Source organism: Ruditapes philippinarum, unplaced genomic scaffold (genome assembly GCF_026571515.1).
Source record: "Ruditapes philippinarum isolate M1 unplaced genomic scaffold, ASM2657151v2 ctg3150_1_1_1_1, whole genome shotgun sequence".
NCBI lineage: Eukaryota > Metazoa > Mollusca > Bivalvia > Venerida > Veneridae > Ruditapes > Ruditapes philippinarum.
In genome coordinates, this window is record NW_026862559.1 from 70609 (window position 1) to 97820 (window position 27212).

Consider the following 27212-nt stretch of genomic DNA (forward strand, 5'->3'; position numbering starts at 1 on the left):
TGTTCCATTTTTGTGTCGCCTTGAAAAGGCGACATATAGGGATTACTTTTGTCGGCGGCGTCGGCGGTGTCGGCGTCGTTGTCGGTGTCGGCGTCCCCTAAAGCTTGTCCAGAGCATAGCTCAGTCACTTTACGTTGGATTGACTTCAATCTTGGTATGCATGCTTCTTTCAATAACACGAAGTGCAGTGCACAAGGACCGGTACTCTGCATTTTTTTAATTTTTGAGTTATCGCCCTTTGTAAATTTTCATACTTTAATTTTGTCCGGACCATTTCTCTTCAACTATAAAAGCTATGGACATGAAACTTCATATGATGATAGATCTCATTAACAAGAAGTGCATTGCATAAGAATCAGTACTCTGCATTGTCTAATTTTTGAGTTATTTCCCTTTGTTAATTTTCATACTTTATTTTTGTCTGGGCCATTTCTCCTAATGTATAACAGCTATGGACTTGAAACTTCATAGGATGATAGATCTCATTAAGAAGAAGTGCAGGGCACAGGAACAGGTACTCTGCATTTCTTATTTTTTGAGTTATTGCCCTTTGTTAATTTTCATACTTTATTTTTGTCCAGGCCATTTCTCCGCAAGTATATAAGCTATGGACTTGAAACTTCATAGGATGATAGATCTCATTAAGAAGAAGTACAGTGCACAAAAACCGGTACTCTGCATTTCTTATTTTTTGAGTTATCGTACTTTATTTTAACCAGGTCATTTCTCCTCAAGTATGAAAGCTATAGACATGATACTTCTTAGGATAATAGATCTCATTAAGAAAAAGTGCAGTGTACAAGAACCGGTACTCTGCATTTCTTATTTTTGAGTTATTACCCTTTATATATTTTCATATTTTATTTTTGTCCAGGCCATTTCTCATAAATTATAAAAGATATGGACTTGAAACTTCATAGAATGATAGATCTTATTGATAAGAAGTGCAGTGCATAGAAACTGCTGCTCTTCACTTATTATTTTTTGAGCTATTGCCCTTTGTTAGTTTTCGTATTTCATTTAACCAGGTCATTTCTCCTCAAGTATGAAAGCTATAGACATGAAACTTCTTAGGATGATAGATCTCATTAAGAATAAGTACAGTGTACAAAACCGGTACTCTGCATTTCTTATTTTTGAGTAATTGCCCTTTATATATTTTCATATTTTATTTTTGTCCAGGCCATTTCTTATAAATTATAAAAGAGATGGACTTGAAACTTCTTAGAATGATAGATCTTATTGATAAGAAGTGCAATGCATAGAAACTGCTGCTCTGCACTTATTATTTTTGAGCTATTGCCCTTTGTTAGTTTTCGTATTTCATTTTTGTCCTGGCCATTTCTCCTAAACTATATTGTTCACAAGGCGACACATCCGACTCGCGGAGTTCTAGTCTCAAAAAAGTTCACCATATGTATTTCCCTATCAACATATATCACTTTTTTAAATAGGGCAGATAATTCTTAAAAAATCCCCTTTTTATTTTGTTTTTGTTTTTGCTCAAGTCAATTTCTTCAAGAAAGTCAAAGTTGATCATTTTACATTTGGAATATTTGTTCAATTTAAAAATGAAATAAAATATTTCTAAAGGTCAGGTAGGTAATAGGATTTTTTGTGTAAAGTGTTGGTAAACCTTCTCTATGTTTTATAAGAAGTTTACCATTTATACATCTTGTAATCTTTTTTTAATATTTGATTAGTTTTTATTACATGTTAACATTTTGTTACAGTTTGAGTGTGGAAGAACATCTTTGGTTTTATTCACGTTTGAAGGGTGTTCCAGCTAGAGATATACAAGAAAATATTCCAAGGTAAGAATAGTTTACCATAATGAAATTTTGTATAATCTGCTGATTAAGATTTAAGGGTTTTAAAATATATTTGTAAGTGAAAATGGTAGTTTTAAGTCTATTTGCCATAGAAAAAATTAGATCTAGATTTCATGTTAAAACCAACGTAATGCTGAAAATCTCTGAGACAAGAAACAGATAAATACAGAATTCCTAAAGAAAGCCCAACACAGCAAAATTGAAAATGTTGCAGGCTCGGTTTGATTGAGCCTGTTCCTGGACGGTACTTGAAAGTGCAAGTTACCGTCCACGCCCCCTAGCACCGGCTTAAGCAAAATTCAACATTTAAAAGTGAAATAGTAAAATTTTGAATTAAGAAACATCCGCAGATGTGTTCATACGGCGGTTATCATGGAACCTTCAATGCGACACTTCCGTTCCATTCCATAAAAAGCGGCGTATGATCCCCGAGTTATAAAAAGCGTGTGCCCTAAACGAGAAAACAATGGGCGAAACTAAATAAAATGGAATTTTGAAAGGGGATCAGAGGTTATGAAGCCTGCGTATCACAGATAAGACGTCAACAGACAAATTTAAAAAGCAGGCAACATATCCTAAGGGTGATTCAACATTATTCAAGTAGGAATATTGGAACCACCCAACTAGAAAATGCCGAAAAGTTGAAACTAAAAATACCACAAGCACAACAATAATGTCGTGCTGAACGATCTGTGATCTCAAGGATCGAAAATATAACATCATTGATTAAATGTACGGGGAGACTTTTTACAGCCGCCACACGGCACAAATAACACAGATGTGATCATAAAACAGATAAATACAGAATCCCTAAAGAAAGCCCAACACAGCAAAATTGAAAATGTTGCAGGCTCGGTTTGATTGAGCCTGTTCATGGACGGTACTGGAAAGTGCAAGTTACCGTCCACGCCCCCTAGCACCGGCTTAAGCAGAATTCAACATTTAAACGTGAAATAGTAAAATTTTGAATTTAGAAACATCCGCAGATGTGTTCATACGGCGGTTATCATGGAACCTTCAATGCGACACTTTCGTGCCATTCCATGAAAAGCGGCTTATGGTCCCCAAGTAATAAAAAGTGTGTGCCCTAAACGAGAAAACAATGGACGGAACTAAATAAAATGGAATTTTGAAAGGGGATCAGAGGTTATGAAGCCTGCGTATCACAGATAAGACGTCAAAAGACAAATTTAAAAAGCAGGCAACATATCCTAAGGGTGATTCAACATTATTCAAGTAGGAATATTGGAACCACCCAACTAGAAAATGCCGAAAAGTTGAAACTAAAAATACCACAAGCACAACAATAATGTCGTGCTGAACGATCTTCAAGGATCGAAAATATAACATCATTGCTTAAATGTACGAGGAGACTTTTTACAGCCGCCACACGGCACAAATAACACGGATGTGATCATAAAACAGATAAATACAGAATCCCTAAAGAAAGCCCAACACAGCAAAATTGAAAATGTTGCAGGCTCGGTTTGATTGAGCCTGTTCATGGACGGTACTGGAAAGTGCAAGTTACCGTCCACGCCCCCTAGCACCGGCTTAAGCAGAATTCAACATTAAAACGTGAAATAGTAAAATTTTGAATTTAGAAACATCCGCAGATGTGTTCATACGGCGGTTATCATGGAACCTTCAATGCGACACTTCCGTGCCATTCCATGAAAAGCGGCATATGGTCCCCAAGTAATAAAAAGCGTGTGCCCTAAACGAGAAAACAATAGGCGGAACTAAATAAAATGGAATTTTGAAAGGGGATCAGAGGTTAAGAAGCCTGCGTATCACAGATAAGACGTCAAAAGACAAATTAAAAAAGCAGGCAGCATATCCTAAGGATGATTCAACATTATTCAAGTAGGAATATTGGAACCACCCAACTAGAAAATGCCGAAAAATTGAAACTAAAAATACCACAAGCACAACAATAATGTCGTGCTGAACGATCTTCAAGGATCGAAAATATAAAAAACATTGATTAAATGTACGGGGAGACTTTTTACAGCCGCCACACGGCACAAATAACACGGATGTGATCATAAAACAGATAAATACAGAATCCCTAAAGAAAGCCCAACACAGCAAAATTGAAAATGTTGCAGGCTCGGTTTGATTCGATCCCGCAAAGCCATTGTCTTAGGACATATTGATAGTAATTTAGGTAGACATGTACTTATGCATGTACATTTTCTTTTAAAACAGAACAAAACATAAACTTTATTTCAGACTTGTACAAAATACATCATCATACAAAATATTATCATTTAAATATTTCAAACATAAATCACATTCCATAATTATGTTAAGAAAATGCATTTTTATGCTCCCCGAAAAAATTTCGGGGGAGCATATAGTCGCCGCCTTGTCCGTCCGTCCGTCCGGCCGTCCGTCCGTCCGTCCGTCCGTCCGTCCGTCCCCTTTTCTTGTCCGGGACATAACTTTGAAACAGCAAGAGGTATCAACATGAAACTTTGTAGGTAGATAGATCTCATTGAGTAGGTGTGCAGTGCACAAGAACCGTAACTCTGCCTTGCCTAATTTTTGAATTATTCCCCTTTGTTTATTTTTACACTTTGAACTTTGTCCGGGACATAACTCTAAAAATATAAGAGGTATCAACATGAAACTTTGTAGGTAGATAGATCTCATTGAGTAGGTGTGCAGTGCACAAGAACCATAACTCTGCCTTGCCTAATTTTTGAATTATCCCCCTTTGTTTATTTTACACTTTGAACTTTGTCCGGGACATAACTCTAAAAGTATAAGAGGTATCAACATGAAACTTTGTAGGTAGATAGATCTCATTGAGTAGGTGTGCAGTGCACAAGAACCGTAACTCTGCCTTGCCTAATTTTTGAATTACCCCCCTTTGTTTATTTTACACTTTGAAATTTGTCCGGGACATAACTCTAAAAGTATAAGAGGTATCAACATGAAACTTTGTAGGTAGATAGATCTCAGTGAGTAGGTGTGCAGTGCACAAGAACGGTAACTCTGCCTTGTCTTATTTTTGAATTATCCCCCTTTGTTTATTTTACACTTTGATCTTTGTCCGGGACATAACTCTAAAAGTATAAGAGGTATCAACATGAAACTTTGTAGGTAGATAGATCTCATTGAGTAGGTGTGCAGTGCACAAGAACAGTAACTCTGCCTTGCCTTCTTTTGGAGTTATTGCCCTTTGTTCATTTTGACACTTTGACTTTGTCTGGGACATTACTCTAAAATTATAAGAGATATCAACATGAAACTTTGTAGATAGATAGGTCTCATTGGGTGGAAGTGCAGTGCACAAGAACCGTAACTCTGCCTTGCCTTATTTTGAAGTAATTGCCCTTTGTTTATTTTTACTTTTTGACTTTGTCCTGGACAATACTTTAAAACTATTAGAGATATCAACATGAAACTTTGTAGGTAGCTAGATATAATTGGATAGAATTGCAATGCTTAAAGAACCTAAACAAAGCCTGGTCTAATTTTGGAGTTATTGCCCTTTGTTCATTTTTACACTTTGACTTTTACCTGGGACATAATTCTGATATCATCAGGAAACTTTATAGATAGATAGATCTCATTGAATAGAAGTGCAGTGCAAAAAAACATAACTCCGCTTTGCCTAATTTTGGAGTTTTTGCCCTTTGTTCATTTTTTTTATACTTTCCTGTGTCCAGAACCTTCTCGGGGAGCATCACCCGGTTCAACCGGTTCTTGTTTGCTTAATTTTTAATTGCGCAAACACAAAGCAAAATGTATTAGTTATTTCTGTAGCTACAGAAATCATACAATCAATGATATTTACCTATGCTATGCTACACACAGGATTACAGTCAAACATATTCTTGAACATCATTGTGGGTTCAAATCCTGACAGTGACTTTTGATTATTTCACATCAGGCAGCTATCCTGATCTTGCTTGCAGTATGCCAGTGGTTTTTAACTCAAGTGCCTGCTCATGCCTGAACCTTTTGCACAAAGAGGAACCTGGGGTCTTCCTAGATCGGAAAGTCACCATATGACCTAAAGTTTAGTACTGGTGTTAACTTAATACCCAACCAAAAAAGTCTTGAACAGGCCCAAACAAATATATATCTATAAATAGGTTTCCTCAAGTTGTTAATTATTTACGTAATATTACAATTATTGAGTATTATTATTTTATTGACAGAATGTTGTCAGATCTCAGCCTAGAGAACAAAGGGGATTCACGCCCAGATGCACTCTCTGGTGGCATGCAGAGGAAACTTTCTATAGCCATAGCATTTGTTGGAGGATCACGCACAGTGATCTTGGACGAGCCTACTGCCGGTGTCGACCCCTACTCACGTAGAGCCATCTGGAATCTGCTCAACAAATACAAGACAGGTATACTTAAAGTGATGACTGTAATTTTAGTTGAGTCATGTCACCTTCCAACACAGGAATTTGGCCTGTATATCAACCCCTTCGGGAATTGAATGTCCAATTACATTTATTATTGAAAACCATGCAAAATGAACTGAAATACACAATGTAAGTGGAATTGCCAACCCCCCCCCCCCCAACCACCCCTCAAACCTCTTTTGAAAATGAATTACTTCGTGTCTAAACTTTTTAACCCCTTGTTGTAAAAAATCCTGAAGCAGTGCCTTATTTAAACCTGGTAAAATTCACAAGAGCCAATTAAAATAACTTAAGATTGAGTTCTCATTTAATGACCCTTTTCTTATACATGTACCTCCTAGGATTTAAACTTATCATTAAGCATTAGAATTTTTTGACACCTACACCATTTTTTCAATAGAATCCACCTAAATCCGCTGTTTATATTGCTTTTTCTTATTTTGATATAGAAAATGTACCTCAGTTATTGGCTGCCAGTTTTGGCAAGACAGGTAAATATTGTAAAACTATCAATAGTACTGCTTTCTTTGGCATAACCCATTCAACAATTATGCTTGTTTTTTTGCATTACTTGCATAATGCATAAAAGTGCAGGCTGGTTTTGGTACAGGCAACTTACTATTGATGCTAGCATATTAAAAGTTAAAATATAAAGAATATAAAACAAGCTGATAGTTAACTTTCATCTTTTAGGAAGGACAATAATGGTGTCCACACACCACATGGATGAGGCGGAGACTTTGGGAGATAGGATTCTAATTATAGCAGACGGCAAGCTGAAATGTGCTGGTACCCCATCTTACCTCAAGTCTAAACTAGGGGATGGTTACCGGCTCTGCATTTTGAAAGATGAAGGTATGTTCAACATAAAGCCGATATATGACATAATGCTTGGATGATATTGTCTTATAGTTTTCATAATTTTTAACTGGATGAATGTTTTTACATTTGTTGAAATTAAAAGTCATTAAGTGTGCATGTCAAGATATTAAACAAATTGTCTTACATTCAATCTTAAAGGACATTATGTTTACAGTGTAAGAAAATGTTTAAAAATTCAAAAGTATAACATTTTTAATTTATTTTTTGATTGTCAGGTATTTACACCTTATAACATATTGTTCATCATATATCAACAGTCGGTCAAATAAAACTTTCCTGAATAAACTAACCAGTAATTACCAATATCTCCGCAAGTGACTAGCCCAACATGATGTCTTTATCAATAGTTAGAGACCAATGACCAATAGACTGAATGTCAGAGATCAATTGTCATGTAGACATTTCAACTTGAATTCACAATATTTTCACCCTGTTACATATGAATTGAGGACTATTTCTACATATCATTTATGGTGATTTATATATGAGAGACTGCATTTTTATGTGATACAGCAGTGTATTCATGAGTCTATTTCTTTATGTTACATGTTAGCCATGTTTGGCATACATTTTCCCTATTTCTCAAATGGCTTGATTTCGAACGATTGAGCAGTCAGGTCTAGTGGCTAAGGTCTGCGGCTTTAATTCCGCTGAAAATAACTTCAATCAAAAGTAAAGTAATATAATTTGATGATATCTTAGTCTAAAACACTTGTCTCAGGCAGAACAAGTTTCACATCCTAACTTAACAGCATTATATTAAATAACATGTATAAGATAATGTATAATCAGCAATTAATTGCGAGGGATTTATTTTTGTCATTTTTGCTTATTGAAGATTTTCATGAAAATAATGGTTTAATATCTTAGTAAGAGAACCTCAAATATTTAACCTATGCCAATTAGTCTGAAATACAGATTTTGAGAAATTTTGACCTTGTGAAAATATCAAATTATAGTGTATGACTTTTCAATGTATTTACTCATTGAAAAGGGAAAAAAGAAACAAGATCTGTAATTTATTTTCCAAGTTTTATCATTTTGATTCACGTGTATTGTGACTCAACTTTTCTTTTAGATATGCATACTAATGAATCTACAGAGCTGAACAGGGATAAAGATGCACAAATCCTTACCATGGTAAAACAGATAGTCCCAGCTGCGTTTATATCCAAGCATGTAGACAATGAGGTCCATATCACAATCCCAGTGCAGACGGACGAACGTCACCTCTTTGTTCCATTATTTAGACTTCTAGAGAACAAGAAATGTGAGCTGGGGATAGCGAGTTATGGTATATCAGACAGTGGCCTTGAACAGGTGTTTGTCAAGATCACGAAAAGTTGCGAGGATGGCAAAATAGCTGGGACTGTCTACACGGAGGCGGATGTCACTAGTAACCTGAGCTTTGATGACCCTGGCGTTGATAGTAGTGATAGAGATTATGTCCAGTTACGGTCTGTTGGTAAGTGTTATTAACTGATAATTAAGTGAATAGTTTTGTAAGGCATTGATAAATCACCAAACAATGTAGTATTTACACGCTGAAGATATCCCAATATTTGATGGTTAAGTTTAAAATTGCATTAAGATGTTTTTGTTTGCAAGTATAGATGTTGAATCGGAAATATCAAACTCAAAATTGAATGGCGGATCAGAATTTTAGTTTGTCAGCACTTTCAAGACTCGACTGATCTTTTACAATATTTCCAGCAACCCTCTTCCCATGGGTCTGAAATTTTTTAATTCATCAATTTATTGTCGAGTCCGCTTGTGGTGAACATGACTTAGTCATCACTTTCGGTGTAAAGTTCTATTTGTCTGTCCATCCATGCTTGATTTTTCCGGTCTATATTTTGCGTATTCTTTAAATCATTACAAAAAACATGTACTTTGGTACTAATGTTCACCATGGTGGAGTGGTGTGTCCCACACAAACCCAGGTTAGCTGCCCAAATGTCAAGGTCACACTTAGGAGTCAACTCAAAACACGTTTCCGGAGCGTAACTTCCACATGCACAGAGGGATTTTAATATAACTCAAGTTTGAAATGTTTGTAAGAGATTCTGGCAACTTATCAAAAAAGCTATCAAAACTCTTTTTTTATTTTTCTAGAAGATATAGCGGATAACATGAACTTCCAATCCTGGGACGTACAGATGGATGAAGGACAATGTAAATGGTTAAACCATTTTAAAACTGTTCTGCTAAAACGTTTCTTCTATACATTACGGAACCGGAAAGCTTTACTGTCACAGATAATCTTACCCGCGGTCTTTGTGTCTATCTCCATGACGATAGCATTAACTGCACCGAAAAATTCTGATCCGGAGCCACTTGTTATGTCAACTGCTCAATACCACGATCTCACCAAACCACGCGGGAACTTTATTCCATTTTCTATTCATACGCTTAACAAGACTTCAAAACATTTAAATAGTTTGTATGTAACAAAGTTTTCGGAAAAATTAGCCGACACATTTTTCATGCCCTCTGGTATAGGTGCTTCCTGTGTTTTGAAATCTAATTTATCAGGTGCTTTATGTGATGGGAATAATTTAACAAACGGTTGCTATGACGATGGTTGTGATGATATATTTACTTCCAACAGTGTACAGAGAAATGGATGGACTAGTTCATCAGGTAAATATTGTAAATTTTGTGCTCCTGGTTCCTTATTACTAGTATTTGTACATTTATATTGCTTCATGTTTTCTTTATAGACGTTTGTTTGCCAAAATGTATTTGTTGTATTGTAACTTGAATAACATTGCAATTTATTGCAATAATTTTTATATTACATAATAAAATGGGACTGGCAAATGAAAAATAACATCGCATTATCGTTTTGTCCAGTCAAGCACACCGCACCCATCACGATTTTCTCTGGGTGATGCTTGTGGAAGAATATTTCTTGTCCAGGGTGTACATGAGAGGAACATAAGCCTTCTTTACCATGAAAATGGTCTTTATTTAAAGAAAATTCATTGCTGTAATTTATTATAATAACGTCATTAATATATTAGTTGATGGATCAATCTACTGACTATTGGGGACAAACATTATTCTGTTCATCTTGTTCTTCTTGTTATGTCCTGGGTCAGAACGAATTGACAGTTGTTTTTCTATAAGTTTCTTTCTTTGACCCCAATAATTTTAGTATGCATTGCAATAAATCTATAGTTGTATTGTTGCAGATATTGTTCTTTTGTATTGCAATAATGTTAGTTGTTTTGCAAAAGAAAAACAAGAAAACGAAACAACATTCATTTTGTAATATATTTACAGTTGTATTTCAATCATTCTTCCTTTGTATTGCATTGAATTTAGATATATATTCTATATTCTGATATAATATTTACCAGTATAACAACATTAAATTTCAGTTCAACTACCAGAAAATGTTCAGTTTTACCCCTCTTGTCACTGTAAGTCGGACAATGTTGGTTTTACTTGTAACGAGAGAAACACAGTCGTTCCCCCTGAATGGAGACTGGTTACTGGGGATATATTACAGAATATTACAAGTGGTGTAAATGACGAGGAAAACTATCTGTTAAATACCAATGATAAATACAGGAGGCATAGGCATGTTTGTTTATGTAGTTAACTGTTTAATTTCGATTTAACAATATAATAACAAATAAATGCTGCCATCAAATGATTATATTCTTTCTTCAAAATTCAGCTAACGTATAGAATGGATCAAATAATCTTATTATTTCTTCACAAGTCAGCTAACATAACTCTTAGCCCACTGGTGGCTACATATTCTACCTATGTCACCAGTGACCAAGATGAGTGCCTTATGGTAGTCTGCACTGTTCACTATTTAGTCAGGATATATTTTAAAATGAACTCTTAAACTGATGAATGGTTTTGTCAGGATTGAAAGATGGACAAGTTTATAATATATCAATATCTACAATCATTCACTTATTGGTAGTAGTTCTAGTTTAAACCAGTAATTGTAATTATTGCAGGTATGGAGGTTTTACATTCGGTACCACTTTACCCTACGTGCCTGATACCTCAGCTGGGTCACATGACTTTACATGGCTTTATGACATGTTGGCAACCAAAGTCATCAATAAGGTACATATGCTTCTTGATTGGAGATAAGTTTTGCAAGTCAATATTTTTTTAAAGTAATGAAAGAAATACAACACTGCATGCAATTGTTGTAGGTTCACACTCATGTAAAACAGTCACCAATTATTCAGACATTTGTTATTTTTATGCTGATGGAATCTTACTTCTCTTAAAGATATTTAGGTTACTTTTTACATACATCTAAGATCTGGGAAAAATGAAACAGTTTAATATAAAAATGTCAAGTTTTAATACATATACACTTATGCATCTTGTTTTGTTTTTTCCAAATTAGGACATTTTTAAATTAGTACTTTCTAAACTATTGTTTTATATATTTTAAGGTTTGGTTCAACCAGCGTGGCCATCACTCCATACCTGTTTATGTGAACTCTATGAACAATGCTTTATTAAGAGCCAATCTCCATAGCAACAGCCAACACCCTGATCAATATGGTATGCTCCTTTTTCATTTTGAAGTAAAAAAAAAAAGAAAATTGTTTTAATGTTTTGGGGTGAGTTTTTCCAGTTTGGTTCTCACTTTTTGCCATTATATTTTATTTGTTGGAACAATGGTATGCTTAGAGCAAGTTCTACAGGAGCTTTGACAAAAATTTTACAGCATGGTAGGTGTCAGCATGTTGACCAATATGGTAGATGTCAGTATGTTGTCTAATATGGTAGATGTCAGTATGTTGTCTAATATGGTAGATGTCAGTGTGTTGTCCAATATAGTAGGTGTCATAATGTTGTCCAAAATGGAAGATGTCAGTATGTTGACCAATATGGAAGATGTCAGTATGGTGTCCAATGTGGTAGTTGTCAGAATGTTGTCCAACATGACAGGTGTCTGCATGTTGTCCTATATGGTAGGTGTCAGAATGTTGTCCAATATGACAGGTGTCAGCATGTTGTCCTATATGGTAGGTGTCAGAATGTTGTCCAATATGGTAGATGTCAGCATGTTGTCCAATATGGTAGGTGTCAGCATGTTGTCCAATATGGTAGGTGTCAGCATGATGTCCAATATGGTATGTGTTAGCATGTTGTCCAATATGGTAGGTGTCAGCATGTTGTCCAATATGGTAGGTGTCAACATGTTGTCCAATATGGTAGTTGTCACCATGTTGTCAGTCAACATGTTGTCCAATATGGTTGATGTCAGCATGTTGTAGAGCAAAATGTTGTAGAGCAAAATGTTGAAGAGCAAAATGTTGTATAGCAAAATGTTGTAGAGCAAAATGTTGTAAAGCAAAATGTTGTAGAGCAAATATTTCCAAATTAAGATTTCATAATAAAATAAACCTCCCTAGAGCAAATATCCTCATCAACAACCAACACAAATATTTGTGTGTTAAGGGTGTTGGTTTGCAGAGGTTGAGCTGTAATTTATTGCTGATGTTGATATTTCTGTTACAGGTATAACACTCACAAATCATCCTATGAAGAAGACCAACAATTTACTGAACTCAGACTATATGTAAGTATATCACATTTTTATATGATTATAATTAAATTCTTGATACAAACTGTTGTCAAACCTGTGCAAGTGGCCACCTGCCAATACTGACCACCTGTCACAAACAGTAATATAATTTTCCTTCAATAGAAATTCCAAAATAGGTTAGTACAAACATCAATCACTGGGAGAAATGTGGCCAACAGGTGCTAGCTTGCTGATATTGTTATATAAAAATGACAGTCACTTAAAATAAATGCCACTTTATCATCAAACATAACAGTTTGGTCGACCCTTTAAATCTTTATGAACTCAAATTTAGAAAATAATGAATAGAAGGATGCAAAGTGGTGTCTGTAAGCTTATTGCGTAACTTCGCAACAACTGTTTCATTTTTTTTTCAAAAGTACGTAAACATTCTTACTGTATATTAAAATACAAATATAGGTTTCTTGTTTTGTTTTCAGTCAAGGTGGAACAGACGTTTTGATGGCAATATTTATAATTGTAGCTATGTCATTTGTACCAGCAAGTTTTGTTGTGTTTCTGGTTCATGAACGTGCAATAAAAGCAAAACATTTACAGTTTTCTAGTGGGCTTCACCCAGCTGTATACTGGCTGTCTAATTACTTATGGGATATGGTGAGTTATTCAGTTGACCGGGAACCAGTCACTTGCCTTGTACATGTACTTAATACATGTTTATTTCTGGATAATTTAGTATACCATAATAATTAAACTACAATACAGCAAAGCACCTAACTACATTAACTGTCAATTTAGCTGTTTCTTAACCCTAAATCTGGTAGAACATTCCATTCAAAGTTAGGGATTTCTTAATATTGAATAACAACAATTGAACTACAAACAGAGTAGAGCGTGGTTAGACTGCATGGATGTGGGGGTATGTCTGAATCATCACTGTTGACAAAGACTGATCACTTACGGTTACAGCAGGTTGAGAATCTCAAGTATCTTATCTTGTCTATAAGACTATATTACGTTTAAGCTATGGGTACAAATCCTGCCATTCTTGTGAGGAAGCTTTCCAGCTAGTTTATTGAAGGTTAGTGGTTCTACTAGCAAATGTCCAGTTGTGCCGGGAAAATGCATGAATGGACATCTGAGGTGTTCCACCACAAGTAAAGCTGGGAAGTTGTTGTATTGTCACCTTTATAGTATCATTGTGACTTAAAATATATGAAGAAGTTAACAAAAAAGAAGAAACTTTAAAGTATTCCATTGTAATCCAGTAAAAAGTATATGATAAATAATACCGTTAATTTTCAGTGCAATTACATGATACCAGCTGTGTGTATTCTGGGAATCCTCTTGTTATTCCACATTGAAAGTTATGTTGGCCATGGAAATATTGAGGCTGTTATTGCCCTTTTCTTACTGTATGGGTATGTATATTTTACTATTGTACTGTTTGAGTTTGTATATTCGACTATTTTACTGTGCGGGTATGAAAACATATTAATGGGCAAATATGTCTGACAATTTGGGTTTTATACTGTGTGAGCATATATTTCTTTGGATTCTAACTGCAGTGTAATGTTTACTTAGATGTTTTACTTTTATACATGTATGTTCAAGTTTCTTTCTGTGTATTTCTTACTATATGGGTATGTATTATTTGGTTTTGGGCTCTATGGGTATGTATTTTCATATTTGTTTGTGTATGTGTATGCATATTAAGATTCTGTATAGGTATGTAATCTTAGGTTTCTTACAGTATGGATATGTATACTTAAATGTTGTACTGTACCATGGTTTGCTATGGAAGGATTTTCATTTTATGTGTACATGTGATCACCATAAAATCATTATGTAAATGGTGCAAAACCTAGGTCAAATGTCAAGGTCATTGCAGGCGATTTCAACCTAGAATATTTATCATAATTATGTACAATATGTGTAATTTGGGGTTTGTGTTTGGTCCTAATAATTCAGCATGCATAATAAGATTTTAAATGTGACATTTCTTCAAAAGACCACTATAAGTAGACACTATGTTTGTGCATATCAGTATGTTAAAAAATACTATACTAGTATTTACCAATTTAGAGCCCATGTTGCAAGAGCTTCTGCATCCTGTAGACATACATTCACTCCTTGAACAAAGGCTAACCAAGGGAGAGACAAAACATGGTCTTTACAGATAGGTGGTCTTTATTTGGGGGTTATTTTATTCAGTTTTATCAATAAAGAATTATCAAAAAGTGACCTTTATTTTCAGTGTTGTCTTTTTACATATGTGAGCTTTAACACAGGTATGTCTGTATATAAAATGAATTATATAACTAGTAATAAGAAATTCAATCGAAAACAAAAGAATCAATGAAAACATAATTTAAAATATTTCTTTCAGTTGGTCAATCACACCTATGATGTATCCAGCGAGTTTTTTATTCTCAGAGCCGAGTGTGGCGTATATATGTTTGATTGTTCTTAATCTGTTCACTGGAATAACCTGTGTCGTCTCGAGCGTCATGCTAAAACAGTTTGCATTTGATAAGGTATTTATACATTTTTTTGTTTCTAATGATGTTTTTCGGGGTTAACCTGGTTCCGAAATTGAATGCAAAACTTACATGTATATGAAGAGTGGTCTTAGTTTATATGTACATGCTTTCAAATTTAGTTTTTAATAACTTATTTCAAATACATATACTGACTGCTGGTTGGATAAGACTGTGCAAATGCCCGTAGGGGCTAAAATATGCACCTGTTGGCTGAGATCAAGGGGCTGATATAAAACACAAAGTGGTACGTAAGATTTGCTAAGAATTCACCATGTTACATTTACGGTGTTGCTGTGAGTCACATTCCTGTCTAATATATTAATAAAGAGAGAAAGAAAAGTGATAACATATTAGGAAGATTCCAAATCATTTTAAAATTTTCAGAAACACAGTAATGCGTGATATATTATAATTTCATAATAACTAAAAGGTGCTTCCTTGAACATTGATGTTTCCTCAAAAATGTAGTAATTTTTATTTCCTTATTTATCTATAACAGAATGAAGACAAAATAATGAAATACCTTATTTTTCAGAGTTTAGCACATGTAAATGATGTATTAAGCAACATATTTCTGGTGTTTCCGAACTATTGCCTAGGTAACGGAATGATGAATATTGCTATAAATCAGTACAAGAATGAATACTACTCTCATATAGGTATGTATACATGCATATATATTAATAGCATGACATCACTTACTTAAAATGTGACATTAACCATGACATATGACATCTTTTCTTAAAAAATGTGATAATAACCATTACTTATGACATCACTTACTATAGATGTAATTTTATTATGTATTATATTATTTACATTTTTCTAAAACCTGTAAATTCTGGGACCAAAAGTGATTAGTCTTTTACACCAGTTTAGAACAAGGTCAGCCATTACTTTTATTGCTGTAGCTCCAAACAAATATATTTATTTCTCTAAGTATTTCATATCTTTTTTTTCAAACTTATTGCCCGACTGATTTGAAAATACATTTGATATATATGAAATGGATGAAATTTATGACTTAGATAAAGAAATAAAGCTAAAAAACTCATAGCAAAATAGAATAATATGGTTTCTTTTTGTAAAACAGAAATTGACACAATCTAAATTATTTAGAAAGAACATAATACTATAATATGGTGAATCTATGGTAACCCACTCAATGTATTCAAATGTTTTAATGTCAATATTTAAATATGCCTGTAAGTTATTTCTGTGTTGAAAGGCACATTATGTCTCCAAAATGAATAGATTTTAATTCTTTAGAGAGGGCAAGCATGAGTTTTATAATGGTTTAATAATGGTTTTAGAATACGATTCATTTTATCTGGATAAAATAGCACTAAATGTGAACTTTTTTGTCATGAAAATATCAAATTGTAAGGAAAGTAGTATTTTAATGACTAAATACTAAATAACTATAACTGTACTTATTGCCAAAAAGCAACAGAAGAAAAAGATGTTTCAGGTTATTTGATATTGAATAACATTTTGGAAACTATGTAAGTACACCAAATATTAAAAGCTTTTGAGAAATGAAAATAAAGACATATTTTGGGGGAATAATGCGCCTTTAAATTTCAAGTGGTGTCCAAGGGAACAAACTCTGCAGTACATCTAGTAAAATAAAAGGGAAGTTATCATTGTGGTATTGTAGTCGATGTCTAAATTCGCATTATAATACTTTCTACAAAACTATTACAGGTGAGACAAGTAAAATACAGGCTGCATTAAGTTGGGATGTTACTGGCAAGAAACTGGTTGTTATGGCAATTGTTGGTGCTATATCTTTTATTTTTACTATCCTTTGTGAATATAGATTCTGCATCAAAAACAGGTATTTTATTGTTAATTAATGCTGCTCATGTCTGTATCAGATAAACATTCACTTGATTCCATCAAAAAATAATGACCATTATGTAGAAAACAGACATTCTTAGTTGTCCCACTAGCTTTTAAATATGCATAAACATATTTATGTTTTCTTAGTGTTTCATAAAAAAGCTAGTCATAAGTAAATGTTTTTTTTCTAGTTTTTCAAGCATGCTGCTAGAATTTGCAAGATAGTAGTTAACTTCCATTCAGATGACTGAATTTAAGTGCCTTAATTAAAGGTACATGTATATAAACAGTCTTTGCCCAGGTGTATGGTTTCTTGATTTGTTTTGAATCATCTTGACACTTGTAACCAGTATAGTACTGTACAGTTTTTAATTATGAGAAATAAAATGAATTTCTGAATGTATAAAGGATCACAAGGAAGAATATTTCATATGTTTAATAGGATAAAGGAGAATATTTCTAATGGTGAAGACGTCAGTATTGACTGTGATGTAGCACAGGAAAGGGAGAACACTCTAATTGGACAATACAGTGATACACTGTTATCTGTGGAGAAACTTAGTAAAGTATGCTGTATCATTTATAAGTTTTGTTTTTCTTTTTCATGGCATTTAGATATCGCATTTTGTTCATCTGAAGTCAATTAGCAAATTTGAAGATTGTCTTTTACAACAAAGTTCATTTAAGTGCTGATTTAACTGTTAACTTCGATGTCTGTTTTGTTTGGCAACTTAACTTGATGACTTCAAATCAGTTTCTCCTTGCTACTGTGAATTCATATTCTGCATGTCAAGTCTAGTCATGTATGCTAACTATTAAGTTTCAATGCAGAGAATGGAAAATCTGCAGTTCTACAAACATATCTGCCTAAGGGGTATATACTTGGGTTTTCCTCTATCAGTTAAGCTGAAAACTTAATGCCATATTGAAATTTTACATTATTTATGTTTTTTTCTGGTAATATGCAAAAAAAGGAAAATGGACAAATTAAGTGTTTTAATCCTCTACCATGTAGCATGAATATGACGATAGTTGCATGGGTTCAAAATTAATCGAGGGCATGCCATAATGTTCCTTTGAGCATGAAACTTTACACCTGCTTGCTCAGTACTGTTTGCTTCCAGGAATCAATTCTAGAGTGTGTCTATAACCTGTGTTTAACTTCTTGTACAATAGAATTAAAATAAATTTTGTATTATAAACTAACTACATTTATTTTAATCTGGTTTTAAAGGTGTACAGAACGAGGAAACTTGGAAAGATACAGGCAGTTAAAGAGCTGAGCTTTTCTATTCCAAAAGGAGAGGTAGTTATATTATCCATTTCAACAATTTATGTGAATTCATTCAATTTTGTTGGCATGAAATTTCATGGTTTATGCCGTTTTTGTGGGTTCTTCAATTTGTGCATTGTCTATTTTTTGCAAAAAAAGTACAATGCAAATAATGTAGAAAAATATTTTTCCAGCAGACAAAATAAAATTCCATTTGGTCATATTTTCATGGATTATCCCATCCACAAAAACCACAAAAATAAGTGTCCCAGGAATAATGATGATTTTGCATTACAGTCAAACCTTTGTTAAAGGTCACTTCTGAATAAAAATACCCTTATGACAACTTTTTGATAACACTTCATTGATAAAACTTTATGAAATAACCCCCAAATAAAGACCATTTGTCTGTAAAGACCATGTTTTGTTTCTCCCTTGGGTGGCCTTTGTTGACAGGTTTGACTATTCTTTAATCCCTATTCTCCTGAAAGTCTTAATTTGACTTTTCTAGCTCACATGTTTGGAACAGTTCATTAGCAATTTTAGGAATCATAAGCTGGATTTTTTTGTTTTGTTGTGTGTCTTCTAAAAATCCTTGACATTACAAGCATTGCATAAACTTAACTTATATTTCAGTGTTTTGGTCTACTTGGAGTTAATGGTGCTGGGAAAACAACAACATTTCGTATGCTGACGGGAGATCTGACACCAACAAGTGGTGATGCTAAACTTCTCTCTCATAGGTAACAATGATATTATACATATATGTATTTTTGAAAATTAGCAGACACCTTTGTCACAAACGTGTCAAATTTAAGGTTAAATGATAACTGCTGTATGCCTACATCTGCTGAATCAGATGTTTCTAAGTTTTTGATTTTGTCATCTTATTTTAGTAATGGGTTAAGTCCTAGTCCATGAACAGTCTTACACATACTGAGGAAGCAACAATTTCAATTTTGCTGTTTTGAGTCAGTTTTTATTTTTTCCATTTTACCTCTTAAATTTTTGTTTATGTGACTCTATAATTTTGTAATCCTTCAAAAATGTTTAACGGTTAGTATTTGACCAGTTGTAGGGAACTATTGTTATAATATACTAGGGAGTAAATTATAACAGCTATGCATTTTTTAGGATATTGATTAGAAAAGTTTTGGATTGTTTTAAAATTATATGCCATTATTAAGAATGTTGTGAAGTATAAACTGATGATTCTGAGATTTTATTTCATTCACAGTGTTGTAAAAGGTGGACAGAGATTAAGAGTTAAACAGTAATTGAAGTAAAAACTTATATTTCATTATTAAACAGTGTTGTGAAAGGTGGACGGGGTATCCAGCAATGTGTAGGTTATTGTCCCCAGTTTGATGCTGTGTTTAGTGAACTAACACCCAGAGAACATCTTCAGCTGTATGCCAGACTACGAGGAATACCTGTTAGACACCATAAAAAAGTAGGTTTTTTATTGCTTTTGCAAATTTTATTTACTGTTTCTATAGTAACTATATCATCTCCAGTAGAGGTGTTTTGTAGAATTCTTTGAAATAGATGAAATAGAAAGATTGTCAGAGATTTGACATGTTGTCAAGCATCAATTAAGATGACCTAGGTTTATAATTTCATCCAGATGAATGTTTGTATTTCTTGTATAAACTCGCCATAATTCCTCTTAAATTTTCTAAAAAGTTTTACATTTGCCATATACCTAAACCATTTATTGATTCTGTAGCCTTCTGGTATTTAGTACTGTTAAAGTGATTTAATATTTTGTATGTGTATCAAAATACTATTTTGTTACTTTATGTATTATAAATGCTTCCACATTCAGCGCTACTTCCTTCAGGTGACAATCATCTAACATGCTCTAAAACAATGATTTAAACATTATCAAATTTTGTCTTTCTTATGAAAGGAAATATTTTATTCATTACTAAGGTATAAGGTGCATGTTAATATAATAATGGATGGGTTCAAGTTAAAAGCGACACATGTCAGTCAGTGAGTGCAAGTTATTGTATAATTGTCTAATATTATAAAACACATTATTAATATTCAGGTGGTGGAGAGATGTTTAAAGTTGTTAGGATTAACACAGTACAGAACTAAATCTGCTGGAACATTGAGTGGAGGAAACAAAAGGAAGCTATCCACTGCCATTGCTCTAATTGGAAACCCTTCTCTAATACTCATGGTACTTTTTATCAAGTCTATTCACTTCCATTGCTGTTATTGAAAACCCTTCTTCTCATACTCAACGTGATTAATATTGAAACTATTCTCTGCTGTTACCCTAAATGAACATCATTATCTCATTTGCTTGGAAATATTTATTGAAACTATCGGATACCTTTCTTATGCTGATGGTATTATTTATTGAAACTATTAACTACCATTTCTTTTTGGAAAGCCTTTTCTAATACACAGCATAATATGTATGGAAACTTTTCACTGTTCATTGAGAAAACTCATGCAAATGTTATTTAGGAATCGGATTAAGGCCTGCAATAATTGCAATTTACCATATTCGGCAACCTGCAGTGGTTACTTATTCACTATTTAGAAGGTCTGATACTTGTATATTGTAGGATGAGCCTACATCTGGTATGGACCCATATTCCCGAAGGTTTCTCTGGGACGTTATACAGAGACTTGTACAAGCTGGAACATCTGTTGTCTTTTCCTCACATAGGTAGGTGAACTGATACTGTAACATGAACATGTGTTTTAAAGAGGTATTAGTGAGGTATTTACCCCTATAGACGTTATCCTCACATAGGTAGATGTATATGTGTTTTAAAGAGGTATAACAGAAGTATTGACCCTTTAGTTATTATCCCCAAATATGTACACATGTTTTAGAGAGGTATTAGAGAGGTATTTACCCCTAAAGACGTATCCTCACATAGGTAGGTGAATTGATACTGTAACATACACATGTGCTTTAGAGAGGTATTGAACCTATAAACCTTATCCGGAACTCTGGCAAATTTGGGATTTTTCCCCATCTAATCTTGTACAATCAAACTTTTACTATTGTAGGCTCACATTGCTCTAGAGTTTACACACATTTTTGTGTGATGCAAGTAGAGTGGTCAACATGTTTAGCTTTAATTATCAATATACTTACCAACTTGCTCCTGTATAATTTTACTTACCTTAAAAAGACTTTGTTATTTCAGCACAAAGAAGTGTATTCAGTGGTGCTTTGCAAAGACATAGTTTTTTTTAAAAAAAATAATGTTTTACTATACTGCAATCCATTTTATTTTTAAATACAACATATACGTGCTAACCTTTATTTGCATGTTATTTCAGCTTGAAAAAAATGTTGTCAACTAAATTTGCATGATATTTTAGAAACATGTGTTTAACTGAAATTTGCATACTATTTCAGCATGGAAGAATGTGAAACCTTATGTTCTAGATTGTCTATAATGGCTAAAGGACAATTGAAGTGTCTTGGCAGTGTCCAGCATTTAAAGGTACTACACAAGCTTCAAAGTTATATACCAATTTCATCATTGTTTCAACATTGCATATAAGTTTAGATTGGTTAAAATTTATTTGTTTTAACTTGAGTTTTCAAAGAATATGGAGACCTGTTTTAGTCGCCCTAGTCTCGGCGCCACACTTCATTTATGCTTTGCTTGCAAGTTGGTATCTCCAGAAGTACCATAGGGAATGACTATGAGTGGGAACTTATTTTAGAGCATAATAGGAGATAATTGTCTAGGTTAAACACTTGCATGGATTTTGACAGAAATATGGCCCTTTTTAAATATGGAAAATCTTACCAATGCTTGATATGATAATAAATCAGTGGAAGTAGCATATGCATAAAATTTACCAAATTCATAGTTAAAAAAGAAGAATTATCATTGTTGAGAACTTTGTTTTGAATAATTTAAGTGCATATCCATTGGCCGGGGCTTAAAGTCCCTGTCTAACTGGAGATGTTTTTACCATTGACACTGCATTTATGTAATCCTATATTCTTGTTTGTTAATAATTGATTTGTTTTGTCTTACCTACAGGATAAATATGCAAATGGATATACTGTAACTGTTGTCCTAGAATCAGAACAGGCTGGTCAAAGTGTAGAGGACTATATTCTCTCAAACATGTCTGGTTCCAAGCTCAGGTATAAAGGGCACCGGAACCTCGTGTTTGACTTGAAGATAACTTGTTCTGACCTAGCAGATGTGTATAAAGTGCTGAAAGATATTCCAGCCTATCTGAGTGTTGCTGACTACACAGTAAATCAAAACTCTCTTGATAATGTAAGTGCATGGAATATTAATTAAACTTGATCTATTTATATAACTTCATTGTCTAATAATAGAACATCATCTATTTATAGAGCTTCATTTATTCTATTTATAGAAAAGTATTTTAAGAGTATCATTTATTAGACCAGGTTGCACATCTGTTCAATGTTATATTTGCACATTTGTTTATTAGCAAAAAGGAGTCCATTTTACAGGATGAATATGTAAAAAGTGTTGAAAATAATGCTGAATTTATTTAAAGTAATCATAATAAAACAGCTTTATTGAAATCTTGAATACAAACTGAAATCTACGACCTGTTTATATCAGTTTATATTGTGTTTATCTTCTCGGGATGATTGTGGTTAAAATACAGTTCTGCTAAAGGTAAAAATTTCATTTGCTTTCTTAAGGTATTAATTTAAGAAACAAAGTTGTTTGAAAGCTTTATTTTTTTTTATTTCATAGTTTTGATAAATTTCCTCTTCAGGTGTTCATAAATTTTGCAATGGAAGAAAATGAGTCTATAATGAAAGACACTGCAGACGACAGTGAACCACTACAGGACTCCGGTTGTATACATGATGACCTTGATGATGAGTCATTGATAGAACTTCAACCTCGTCTCCATGTGTCGTCTGGTGACAACTTGCTACATGTTTGAAATGTTTCACCTTTAGCTTGATTAAAATGTTCATTCACTGAACATGTTTGATTGGAACGTTCTTTTCATGTAACATATTTTATGATTAGAATGATTCTGTCATATAAAATGTTTGTAAGAATGTTATTTTCCTATAACATGTCTGTAAGAATGATATTTCAATATAACATGTTTGTAACAATAATATTTTACTATGACATGTTTGTAAGAATGTTATTTCCATATAACATGTTTGTTAGAATGTTATTTCCATATAACATGTTTGTAAGAATGTTATTTTCCTATAACATGTTTGTAAGAATGTTATTTTCCTATAACATGTTTGTAAGAATGTTATTTCCATAAAACATGTTTGTAAGAATGTTATTTCCTAAATCATCTTTGTAAGAATGTTATTTTCGTATAACATGTATGTAAGAATGTTATTTCCATATAACATATTTGTAAGAATGTTATTTTGATATAACATGTTTGTAAGAATGTTATTTTCCTATAACATGTTTGAAAGAATGTTATTTCCATATAACACGTTTGTAAGAAAGTAATTTCCATATAACATGTTTGTAAGAATGTTATTTTCCTATAACATGTTTGTAAGAATGTTATTTCCTTTAACTTGTTTGTAAGAATTCTATATCCATATAACATGTTTGTAAGAATGTTATTTCCATAAAACATGTTTGTAAGAATGTTATTTCGTATAACATGTTTGTAAGAATGTTATTTCCTTTAACTTGTTTGTAAGAATTCTATATCCATATAACATGTTTGTAGGAATGTTATTTTCCTATAACATGTTTGTAAGAATGTTATTTCCATAAAACATGTTTGTAAGAATGTTATTTCGTATAACATGTTTGTAAGAATGTTATTTTCATATAACATGTTTCATTGGAATGATCTTTTCATATAACATGTGTTTGATTGAAATGGTCCTTTCGATTAAAATGTTTTTTCATATAACATTTTGATTAAAACATTCCTTTCATGTAACATGTCAGATTGTAGCATTCTGTTTATTCCACTGTTGCATGAATTAATGGAACATTTCTGTTGTTTGAAATGTTTGTAAAAAATCCTATGTTTGAATGGAGCATTCCTTATTTATAAAATATATATATTCCTTGTCAATGACAGGATTGTATAGAACCTTTTCTGTGAATTCATTTCTTTAGACTATTCAAAATACTCTTTTTATCAATCAGCATTTATGAAATTTACAAACTGAAGATGTGTCATTAATAGTTTTAGATGTGTTAGTGTGGAACATCTTACTATATGATCAAATTTTTAAATGCATGTTATATTTGTAAGGAACATGTCTTTGTTACAACAAGATATTTATATGGAGTTTCTTTTCCTATAATAGGTTTCCCAATTTTTGACTAGGAGTGAGCTTCTTTTTATGACATGTTTGCAGGTTTTTTTTTTGTTTGTTTGAGGTGTTAGTATTAATTTTTCTAAGAAATTGCGTAAAGATTATATATATATATATATATATATATATATATATATATATATATATATATATATATATATATATATATTTTTATTTATTTATATGTTTATTTACTTTTCCCTTGTTTTGTAATTTATTTATCTAATTTGAACTGTTTTCGGGACAGTTTTTGTAGAATTAATTAGAATTTGGTTTCCAACCATGTGTTCAATATGAACCATATTATGAACAAGCTATTTTAAAATAGATTGTTGTTTATTGATGGGTAGATTGTTACTTTCATAAGTAACGCAAAAAAGCGGTTAATTCAAAATGTTGCAGACTGCCTGATTGATTGGGTTATGATTGGTTGTGATTTCTCAATTTTATAGATTGAATGAATGAATTAAGAAGTAATTATTCCTATAGAAAATCATCTTAAAGGAGTTCCAGTTCGATAATAAAAAAATGCCTTAATTAATAAATGAAATTTGAAATTAGTATATAGTTTTTTTTCAATCGGGGAATTTAAACAGGGAAAATATGTAAAAGGTAAAACAGATATATACTCAAATTAAATTGGAAATGATATTTTTTACCAATTTTGATTAAACACTTATCTAGTTTTTGACCCGTTTTAAAATTTAAATGATTATACTGAGAAAATAAAGTGATAGAATGATCTGAATTTGTTCACATGAGTTATAATACCAGACTTATATAGTACAGAGATCCCCGCACAACAAATATCTCTAGTCAGGTCATGTAAAAAAAACTCAGTCGAGTCACTTAATGTTTCCTTAACATACACTTTTAAAACATAAGAAATGTGGTAGAAGACTGTTTACAAATTATATACTTAATCAACTTGTGTGTTTGTACATTTTGATTTTTTTTCTTAATTTATTATTATTATTTTCTTTTATGATTTATTTGTTATTATTTCATGTGGAACACTGTCATATAAATGATATCCGTCCATTATTAAACATTGTGATATTGATATTATATAGCCTGATATGTATATATAAATTATTACATATTTTTCAGATGTAAATTATTGTTAACCAGTAAGCTTCTTTATTGTTAATACATTTTATTTTGTATAATATAATGATTATATCAATATAATAAATTATTGAAGAATAAGAAAATGTTTTAAAGGTACGTACGTGCAAACTAGTGTTTTTAAAGATTCTCTACTGAAATCCAAAAGCCTAAAACATAAAAGTTGAATTTCGCACATAAATCGGCTGCCGCACTTGAAACAAAACTAAATGTAACAAATAATTAGGAAATACATTGTTGAAAATCATATCTTTGTACAACTCCTAGCCCAATTTGAGTGCACGCTTTTCAATTTTGTGTCATTTTTCACAATTAATCTTACTGGGAACACAGAGTTAGTGGCTGAAATTTTACACACAAGTTATTGGTCGGTTTAGACTCACATGAAATGGAATATTAATCTCGAAAAAAATATTTCTAGTCCAATCTTGTCAAACAAAAATCAGTGGAATCCCTTTGAAGAAAGAATGAAAATCTTACTTTTTGCAGTATACAAGTAATAAACATATTGCTTATATTCTATGCCTTTTATTTACATCGAATTACTGTTTTAATTTATAATGAAACAGTTTAAATATCTGAAAGAAGGGCGATCCCTGGGAAACATTAACCACAACACAATTACATGAATATTGCGGTTTGATTGAGTCTGTTCATGAGGGATAATGTACATACAGTGTACTAAATAAGTCGCTATCTGAAATATTACAACCAGCTTCTAAATAATGCTAAATTTTGATGTAAAAAGAAAAGATCTGTCTGGTCTTTGTCATATTGGTTTAGATGTAGTTTTTGAGGGATAAATCCTATTACTTATTATACAGTGGTTAATAAAGTGTGCTATTATACTTTTTGATGTTGTGTTAATGTTTACGCTTTAATGGTGTATAATATACAATTACAATTTTGAACTGTTCAGCTTTTTGAGTGCTTTATAACTGAGATTCAATGTTTTTTATTTTTTGTTGTTGTTCTTTTCGAGAGGGGTTCATAGGCTCATTTTGTGTAACAATTTTCAATTTTATATTTTTTTTATTTATCCAAAAGTATTTGTTCTATATATTTTGTTTAACACAGTCATTTCTATACACAAGTTTAATGCTTAGACAAAAACCTTAGTATTCCTCTGGAAAAGTGGTCACTGGCTTTGCAACACATGCTCCTAAGAAACAAAAACAACAAAATAAGTATGTTTTTAATCCTGATTTAGATTTGAAGAATAACAACATTTTACTTTGTATATACAATAATATAAATAAATAAAGATAAAATACCCACATAAATTTGTAGACATTTTTTATCTATTTTTAGCTCACCTTGCACAAAGTGCAGGTGAGCTTTTAGGATGGCCAACCAAATGGCGTCCGTCGTCTGTCGTCCGTCCACATTTTAAATATTCTAAGGACATCTTCTATGATACCGCAAGGCCAATGTTAATGAAACTTGGCAGGAATACTCTTTGTATGAAGCTCT

The 27212-nt window shown here is 32.5% G+C and overlaps 1 protein-coding gene across 2 annotated transcripts in view; it reads left to right on the forward strand.

Moving 5' to 3' along the window:
* The window catches only part of LOC132719428 (ATP-binding cassette sub-family A member 2-like), a 51965-nt gene extending 28596 nt beyond the window's left edge, over window positions 1–23369 (forward strand). For both annotated transcript variants that reach the window (XM_060703191.1, XM_060703192.1), the window contains exons 22-44: window positions 1734–1814; window positions 6008–6204; window positions 6916–7077; window positions 8183–8569; window positions 9220–9747; window positions 10491–10692; window positions 11088–11199; window positions 11541–11652; window positions 12616–12676; window positions 13123–13297; window positions 13946–14061; window positions 15030–15177; window positions 15719–15842; window positions 16891–17023; window positions 17471–17594; window positions 18263–18334; window positions 18938–19044; window positions 19613–19754; window positions 20358–20492; window positions 20887–20990; window positions 21696–21783; window positions 22336–22581; window positions 23060–23369. In XM_060703191.1, coding sequence (XP_060559174.1) covers window positions 1734–1814; window positions 6008–6204; window positions 6916–7077; window positions 8183–8569; window positions 9220–9747; window positions 10491–10692; window positions 11088–11199; window positions 11541–11652; window positions 12616–12676; window positions 13123–13297; window positions 13946–14061; window positions 15030–15177; window positions 15719–15842; window positions 16891–17023; window positions 17471–17594; window positions 18263–18334; window positions 18938–19044; window positions 19613–19754; window positions 20358–20492; window positions 20887–20990; window positions 21696–21783; window positions 22336–22581; window positions 23060–23233 — 3730 coding nt within the window. In that variant the 3' untranslated portion in view covers window positions 23234–23369. The remainder of the gene's footprint in view (window positions 1–1733; window positions 1815–6007; window positions 6205–6915; window positions 7078–8182; window positions 8570–9219; window positions 9748–10490; window positions 10693–11087; window positions 11200–11540; window positions 11653–12615; window positions 12677–13122; window positions 13298–13945; window positions 14062–15029; window positions 15178–15718; window positions 15843–16890; window positions 17024–17470; window positions 17595–18262; window positions 18335–18937; window positions 19045–19612; window positions 19755–20357; window positions 20493–20886; window positions 20991–21695; window positions 21784–22335; window positions 22582–23059) is intronic.
* The last annotated feature ends 3843 nt before the right edge of the window (window positions 23370–27212 follow it).